Here is a 9,099-nt window from a genome sequence, read left to right on the forward strand (position 1 = left end):
AAACTAATGATTTTTAAATTTATATTTTTCTTTTTTTAACGTAATTTATTATTATCATAATCAAATTTATTTACATTATTCATTTTGTAAAATATATATATTTTATATATATTTTTTTTTTAATGTAACAAGGCAACAAACACATTGTGTTATTTAAATAAATTACATACAAGAGCAGCAGATAAGATGAAGTGCTTAAAATGTTTGAGTTATCTCTGCTTTAGATTTATGTATATATAAATATATAAAATAAACAATAGAATTTCCGTCAGTAGTTATCTTTTTTTTTATATATTATTAATTATTGAGGGGGCTATATACAGGAAATATCTAGTTTTCTCCATAGTTGTAGCTTGAAAATATTATTAATTTATACACAAAGACCTAAACATTAAATAATAACCTTTTTTTAATAGAAATAATACAAGTAAAAAATAAAAATAAACAAAAATGTTTTTAAGTGTGATATTCCTGAGAAAAAGGTGTTGTTTTAATTTTTTTATTAATAAAACTTTGTCCAGAAGCAAAAAAACAGCATGTTTCGTCGAGGAACTCTCACTGAAGTACACCAACAGCATTTGGCGATGTTATGCCATTTCCTCCAGCTGAAATAAATAATAATTAAGTGATATAAATTAAACTATTAAGACTATGTTGGCTTAAAATTAATCAAATTTTAAAAGAATTTAAACAATATTAAAGAATTTATAACCTTAACATTCATTTTTACAATGCCTTTTGTATAGATAATATTTATTTAAAATAATAAATATATACATATAATAATATATGCTATATTATATATAATTTAATTATAACATAATTATACAATAATATTTTAAGAAAATTGTTGACATTTTTTAGTTTCACATATTTCTTAATTTATCAGTTATTGTATTGATAATTTTGTTATCCCATAAACCTTATAAGATTATTAATTTAATTTTTTTTAATAACAACATACATGTTTAACTATTTTATAAATTAAAAATTGATATAAGTAAGAAAATGACTATTTAATTACAACTTTTGGACCAATATTTCAGAAGTTATTCAGATTTTAATATTTAGATGGCAAGAAAGGTATGGTCAAAAATGTCTAAAATATTTTCATAGCTATACCTCCCCCCTCCAGACTATATTCCAAAGTAATGGGTCCAATTGTCATCAATCAGTCATTTCCTAAATTTATCATTTTTTATTTTATAAAACTGTTAAATATGTATAACATCATTTACAAAAATAAAGCTGATACCCTTATAAGGTATAAGGGATGAATTAATTAAAAATAAGTAATAACTGATAAATAAAAGAAATAAAATATTATATTTGAAACTAAAAATTTTAAAAAAATAGGGCTAAATATTTCAAGACTTAAAATCATATTTCTATAGTACCAAAAATATTTCAGTATCGATATTTGCAAATCATGCTCAATACAATCAATAATTTCCACAATTATTTGTTTCTCTTAAAATAAATCCTTAGATTATTTATGATTTTGATACTAAACCTCAAATGTAATAGAGACACTTATAAGAACAAGGGTCTTATTAAATTTTTAATTTTTTTCAGGAAATAATAAAACTTATTTAATAATAAAGTATTATTATTTTCATCTGTTTAGCATTGTTTTTTCTATAAAACCATCAAATTAATTGCTTTTAAATAGAATTTTTAAATTAAACCCTTGTTCTTATAAGTGTTTCAATTTATAAAATAGTTTTTTAAAAAATGCTCAAGTAAATAATTAAATTTTTTTAGACATGAAAAATAAACATTTTCATAAAAATATTAAAACTCTATAGACAACCTACTAGATACTTATATATATAGTAATAACACTATTACTATTAAGAGCTAATTTTTCAATATTTCATATACTTAAATTTTATAATTTTAGTTTTTAAAAAATTAGTTATTTTTTTTAAGAATTAATTAAACAATCTAATAGATAAGTAATTTACAAAATATAGATAAATAAATGAACTACGGCATATATAATAATTTTAATCAACTGTATTTCAATCATAATTATTCAAATATAAATTTGTGAGACATGTGATTTTGGAACACTACCAATTAACTTAATTTAAGTTAATGATAAATTATATTAACTTGAAACTACAACTGTATTTTGAATAGTTATACAGAATCAGTTTGTTATAGATACAAATAAATTGGACACAAATTTGAACAAAATAAGAATGTACATTTTAACATTCTTAATATTTTCAAAAAATTTTTAGACTATAGTAAAAGTTGGAAATAAATTAATATTTTACCAACAATTTTTTTTTAATAATATAAAAATGTATAAGAAAATATCTTACAGTCTCGTTTAAAGTTAACACTTAAAACAAAATAAACATAATTTTAACAAAAATTATCATATTTCATAATCGAAGTTTTTCACAGAAATAGTGATATTGGAAATATTATAGATGGAATATAATAGTAAAAAGTAATTAATTTGAATTTTTGTTTTTAAAAAATTATCACTATTATCTCTCAAAAATTATACATTTTTTAAATGTTATTGTACTATATACTGAATTGTGTAACTGTCCAATAGTAATAATTGTATTTATATGTAATTAAATAACATAATTGAGTCGTAAATTAACGACTTAAACTTTTAGTTAAATGGAAATTTAAAAATTAAAAAAAAAAAAAAAAATTTAGTAAAAACAAAATGTAAAAATGAAATAATATTTTCTTTTAAATTTAGGCCAATGTTAAAACAGCTGAAGTACCTGTTATTGGTGTTGGAGATACTGAGGATGCACCCAAGTTAATTCTTGACTGTTCTTTTACTACTGGATCTACATAAGAAACAAACAAATTAATCAAATCTTAATTTATAATTATGTTGCCACACATTTTCCAAAAATTTATACATTCAAGATTTAACTAAGACTTAATTTCATATTTGGGTCAGTTTGAAAACTTTATAAAAATATCACGATTTTATTATAATTCTTAAAACAATAAAACTCATAACTTAAGTTAGAATTCACATGTTAAAAGAAATAATAGAGATCAATATACATCTGTCTTCATTCCCAATATAATAACATTACATGAAAGATAAAAAATGAGTTAAAATTTATTTTGAAAAACAACTTAAATTTTTCAAACCCAATATATATTTAATTCAAATGCAAAGAAATATAAAAATAATTACAATCATACTAACAGAAATATGGATGATCCATTGCTTCTCTAGCAGTTAACCTTTCAAAATGATCGTAACGTAAAAGCTTGTCTAAGAAATCCAAAGCTTCTGGTGTAACAAGATGTTGATTTTCACTATGCACAAAACGTTCCCATCGTTTTCTTGAATGTCTAAAAAAATCATTATACATAAAAATTATAAAAACAATTTGTAATATACAAAAAATTATTACCTTCCTAGTATATCTGAAAACCTTGGATCCAATTCAACATGATATTTATCTAAGTATTCAAATAGTTCTTCTGTTCCAAGAACCTTAGCAATACGTACAAGTTGATCATAATTGTCATGACCATGGAAAAATGGTTCTTTCCGAAAAATCATACTTGCTAACATGCAACCCAAAGACCACATATCCAATGAGTAATCATACATCTAGAAAATATAATGGAACATTATAAAACAATATGAAGTGGTTAATAATACCTAGATTTAAAATAATTTTTGATATTTTATGAATAAATATAATATGAATAAAAAATTTTTTTAATGCAATCCAGTAAATAATAATTATATAGTATCTTTTTATAAATAAAAATAACCATCAATTTTTAAATATCTTAATTAAGCTAAATGCATAATGTTAACATACAACATTACTCGAAACAAATAACTCAAACATTTACTAATTATTGATATCAATCTAAATTTTAATATATGTTTAATTATGAAAAATAATATAATTTAATATAATTATACAAAATAATATTATGTATAATACCTGATAATCAGCGAGTAATTCGGGACCCTTAAAATATCTGGAAGCTACCCGGACATTATATTCTTGACCTGGATGGTAAAACTCAGCTAAACCCCAATCAATTAAACGCAATTTTCTATTTTCATGATCAATCATCACATTATGTGGCTTTACATCACGATGCATAATACCCATACTATGACAATAATCTAATGCCTATTACAAAATTTAAAATAAGTGACTTGAGATTTTGGATTTCTTTATTAAAGTTAACTCTTAATTTAACTCTAAAGAAAACTATGGGTTTTACTAGAGTAAACACTTAATCATATTACTCAATTTTGATAAAAAATTTGTTAAATTTACAATTTTTAAAAATTTAAAGACAATTACTATACATTTAATTTTTTTTTTTTAAATCAAATGAATTACAAATCATAGTACCGTACCTTGAGCAACTCATAGAGGTAAAATCTAATATCATAGTCATTCAAAGTTTGGTAGAGTTGTTTGAAATCCATATTGTTTACATGCTCAAAAATAAGAGCTGGTGTTCGAGATACAGGATCTTTTACGACTGCTTGAAGCGATATTATATTAGTTCCTCCTCGTAAGTTTTCAAGAATTTTAATTTCTCTTTTGATTTTCTTTTTCTTTACAGGCTAAAATTGAATCATACAATTAAAAAAAAATACACTTAAGATTGATACGTAATCTAATTACTGTATAATTGGCTTAGTTGCCTGTCAAGTATAAAGTTAGCTACTTCTAAATTAATCTTTTAAGTGATTATTAACTAGGAATCATAAAATAGGATAATTGAATAACTTTTATTCAAAGTAGGCTAGATCTCTAATTTTATTTATTCGAGTTATCAAAAACTTAAAAGATAAATTTCAAAGAGGCTAACTTAAGGCTAACTGAAGCTCATTTCATAGTATAATACCTTCAGTATTTTAACAACACATTTTTCACTATTTGTAACATCAATTGCCTCAAAAACTTCACTGTATTTACCTCTACCAAGTTTCCTTACTAATTGATAGTCATCTTGTTGCCTAAATTATAAATTAATAGATATTAAACAATTTTTTTAATGTTTTATTATTTGAATACAAACATTAACTCTATATAAAACTTCTATTTTAAATTAGTTTTAGTATAAATTTCACTTAATAAAAGTATGATAAATTTCAATTGAAAATTAATATTATTTATCTAAATATTTACATATTAAAATAAAAATTATCAATTTACATTTAATATTCCTGAAAAATATTTTTGAACTACATAAATTATAATACACATTATAACTTACCCCCATTCAACAGTATATGATTCATAATCCCAATACTCTCTTGGTTTATGAGAATTGACATCAGCGTAAACCCGCGCTCGACTTGGCAATGCCATTTGACTAAAATATCTATCTGTTACTGTTTGATCGTATTGAACTGTCCAAAATTCTTTCCCGATTACTCTTAATAAGCTATCGGTACCTATAAAATAATAATTTTAATTTGTTACTGAAGATAATAGAGTACAATATAATTATAATTATGAATAACCAAATTGGAACCTCATTAGGTTTACTCACTATTCAACTATTCAAATAATAGCATAACAGTCTGATAATTTATAGGTTGTTAATGATAATAATTAATGAAAATATCCTTTTTTACCTTTACCTTTAATATTGAAAATACAGCTGTAAATTGATTGCGAGAAATATAGGCGGCGGCTGTGGTGGAAGTGGTCGGGGGGATTTCTAATAAAAAAACACGAGGGATTTAAGCTTTGAATTAAAAACCAACGGCGAGTAGAAAAATGTCGATAATGCATAGATAAATAAACAAAACATCACTCAAAATAAAGTCGAACTTGGTCAAGTCGAAAATAACATAATTTCATTTTAAGTAGTAACCGTGTGGTATAGAGATATGACATGCGGCGGTGGCGGAAGACCAAAACCTATGTTTTGATGATCTGTACAGTTTGGCCGCCGGGAGAAATTCGTAAAGACGGTACATGCTGATAATAATAATTATGACATAACTACTGTGTAAAGAGGGAAAGAAAATGACGGCAAAATTTAGTTTAACAACGGTGTAATTTAGTTTCCATTAAAAATTGAACCCACATACCTGCTATAACATTTTCCAACAGTGGCGGCAGATCGTGTGCTCAGCTGTACGACAAAGATATTGGCATGATTCGTATACTGTCCGAGCAATACACAAAACTGTTGTTGTTTTTGAGAAACGGCAGTTCAGATTTGGTTTCTTTTTGATAATATGACAACAACACGAACAATTGATGGGTTGAACGGCGACAACAGCGGCAGACGTGTAGATGATGGTATGCGATTATTCCGCGTACGTACGTAAATTTACGTTGTACGATTAACCGGTAGGAGGGGCACTAAACAAATATCGAACGGATAAAATCCCCAACGGAAGCTTTACAAGAAAATAGAATTCGCAAACTTTATATTTTTGGTAATCAACGAATATTTACCGGACACACTATTTTCTAAAGAGTATGTCGTCGGCTAAGAATGTGTGCGTGCGTGTGTGTGTTAGTGTGTATACACTGTATAATACGTATGTTGTAATATTCATGTATTACTGTGTGTTTATATGACCGGGCGACGACGTTGATTGTCGGAAACACAAAATGACCAGGCTGACCTTTTCGTGGGATACCAACAGCAATAATATGGTGGCGGCAGCGCCTGCCAACAACGACTGGTACCAGAGCGCTGTCACCACTGGTTTCAACAAAGAGGTTACAAATATTGGCGGACTCATGATAAAATTAAACTTAATGTACTTACAGGTTATTACTCAATCGATTAACAAATAAATTCCATTAATTTATTATAAAAGACAACCAAATCTACTGTGAATTTTTATGCAAATAAATATTAAATATTAGTATAGAGTGATAGTTTAACTATGACTCACACAATATCCTTAAAGATGAAAAACATATAATAATTTTTTATTTTCAAAATTTAATTGTAATACCTCTTTTCCTCTTCAAATTTTTCAAACTTCAGTTTTTTAATGGAAATATATGTTTAACCAATTACAAACTAGAAAACGATTTATATAAAGAATGAATGATCGATAGCAACTTATAAACTAGTATTTCGGAAATTATTAACTCTTAAATATAAAAACTGAAGGTGAAGTGCGAATCTGTTTATTTTCATCTCTAGATATTACTAAACGCACTTCTGCCACGCATTGTTACATAGGGGAAATGTATAAACACCCCTCTACCGTTGGCTATACATTTATCATATAATATATACACATTATTATATATTATATAATAATGTGTATATATACATACATATTTTTAAAGTGCCCTTTCTGTTAATGCAAGTTAAATCCGTGCCTGTTTACCACCTTTTTATAAAAATGTTATAGCGGAATCTTTCAATTAAATAAATATAAGGTTATATCGTTGTTAAAATCACTTGTGTCTAATTATCAAAAAATACTAAAAAAAGTTTTCTTAATATAAATATTAATTTAAGAATAATCGAGTGGCTAATATTAAAATAATCACCCTCTCTACAACAACTTTGTTACTTTTTATAATTTCCCCATAAAAATTACAATATTAAATTATTGAATATAAATTTCATTCTAATTTTAACTGTTATAATAATTATTCATGTATTATACTTATAGATCATAAAATTTGAAATCAAGATATAAATAAGGAAACAGGACTTGATATTGCTTTTGAAATATTTCAATAATTCCTTCTAAAATTTAAACACTATCTATAGATTTGCATCGATACCTTTTTTTATGATAGTGATTTTAATCACTGTCAGGTATTATCTATATTTGTTCCAATTATACCGTAACCCTGTGTTTTTTATTAATATTGTAGTACGTTTCAAGAGCTTTAATTTTGTCTAGATAAAAAACATACAATCCGAAACATTTTCAAAAATTGAGTTGAAAAAATGTGTTACCTTCGTCAGTGGTCTCTTTCATATACTTAGGTTTTAACTTGAATTTTTGTGCAAAATATTCTAAAAAAAATTCTGTTGTCTCCAGTATATATTATTAAAATTTCATTAGGATCAATGTATTTTAAAAAAAAGTTATAGCAGTTTTAAAATGCAAAAATTTTTTTTGAAAAATGTCATTTTTACTGTAGGAAAATGTTGAAATATTTTTTATAATTTTTAAAATTAAGGATGTTTTTCCTATTTTCGGAGACTATATGATTCAACTAGATTAAAATGGGTTCTTTTGACATATTAATCATTAAAATCGGTCCATTGAAATCTGAGAAATTTTATGGACACATATAAAAAACCATGGTAAAACCAATACTTTCTCAGCTTCGGATCAAAGATAAAATTTTATCAAAATTTTTCAAGCATTACAAATAAATGACAATCATATTATTCTTTGGTCTTGTAGTTTTTCGACTTTTATAGTTCAAAAAGTAATTCAATCGAATTGTATATTAATATCTCTTCCAGATAGTAAAAATGTGTTAAAAATATATGAAAATTTCGAAAAATTGATTAATTTTTATATAGACAAAAAATATATGTAAGCAGGGTGACTTTTTTGTCATAATAAATTTAAAATATGACATAATCATATACCCCCTCAATTACTTACAAAATAAAAGTGATTTTGAAGATTATTTTTGAAAATTTTCGGTTATTTTTAGTTACAAATTGTTCTTGAATTATTTGCTATGTAATCATTTTTAAGTTTATCTCTTATGCCTTTTAATGGTGTCAACTTTGTTTTTTCAATGAAAACATATTTTGTATTTAATGAAATATTTGAGGTTTTTCTTAAATAGGGTTGGATTATTTAATAAAACATCATCTGTTTATTAGATATCACACTTAAAAGTTGCGAATTTTTTAATTGAAATACTAATCGATATTCTAATCGGTAGCTACTTGTTTTTTTGTAACGTCACAAATACGCTTCACAGATATGCTGCAGGTCCGTCAATTATGATTTTATCGACAGATATGCTTTCTGTTTTACCAGTTGGTGTATTTACAAATTTAACTCGCTACATTATGCCTTATGAACTACTATATTTTATGTATATTAATTATAACTCGAAATTATGAGGTGTTATATCTAATAAACGGATGAAG

General features: G+C 24.8%; 1 protein-coding gene across 3 annotated transcripts; it reads right to left on the reverse strand.

The window, feature by feature from the left end:
- Positions 1-391: 391 nt before the first annotated feature.
- Positions 392-6,560, reverse strand: LOC126910227 (casein kinase II subunit alpha). Of its 3 annotated transcripts, none has more exons than XM_050692583.1 (9): positions 6,083-6,560; positions 5,257-5,437; positions 4,885-4,996; positions 4,388-4,600; positions 3,960-4,154; positions 3,411-3,613; positions 3,200-3,348; positions 2,757-2,825; positions 392-605 (listed from the first exon to the last, which is right to left on the reverse strand). In XM_050692583.1, the coding sequence occupies exons 2-9, from the start codon at positions 5,349-5,351 to the stop codon at positions 556-558; spliced, it is 1,086 nt and encodes a 361-aa protein (XP_050548540.1). In that variant the 5' UTR covers positions 5,352-5,437; positions 6,083-6,560; the 3' UTR covers positions 392-555. The 3 variants fall into 3 exon arrangements, with proteins under 3 accessions (XP_050548540.1, XP_050548539.1, XP_050548538.1); XM_050692582.1 differs by lacking the exon at positions 6,083-6,560 and adding an exon at positions 5,627-5,888; XM_050692581.1 differs by lacking the exon at positions 6,083-6,560 and adding an exon at positions 5,621-5,888.
- Positions 6,561-9,099: the final 2,539 nt, after the last annotated feature.

Source organism: Daktulosphaira vitifoliae, unplaced genomic scaffold (assembly GCF_025091365.1).
Source record: "Daktulosphaira vitifoliae isolate Bord-2020 unplaced genomic scaffold, ASM2509136v1 Scaffold_1, whole genome shotgun sequence".
NCBI classification, from domain to species: Eukaryota; Metazoa; Arthropoda; class Insecta; order Hemiptera; family Phylloxeridae; genus Daktulosphaira; species Daktulosphaira vitifoliae.

Bases quoted from the DNA above. Each gene is read 5' to 3' on its own strand.
- LOC126910227 (XM_050692581.1), bottom strand. From the start codon at position 5,780: ATGCATTATCGACATTTTTCTACTCGCCGTTGGTTTTTAATTCAAAGC. The intron at 5,438-5,620 runs GTAAAAAAGGAT...ATTATTTTATAG, and splicing joins TTTCAATATTAAAGGTAAAG to GTACCGATAGCTTATTAAGA. The intron at 606-2,756 runs GTACTTCAGCTG...TATTTATTTCAG, and splicing joins ATCTCCAACACCAATAACAG to CTGGAGGAAATGGCATAACA.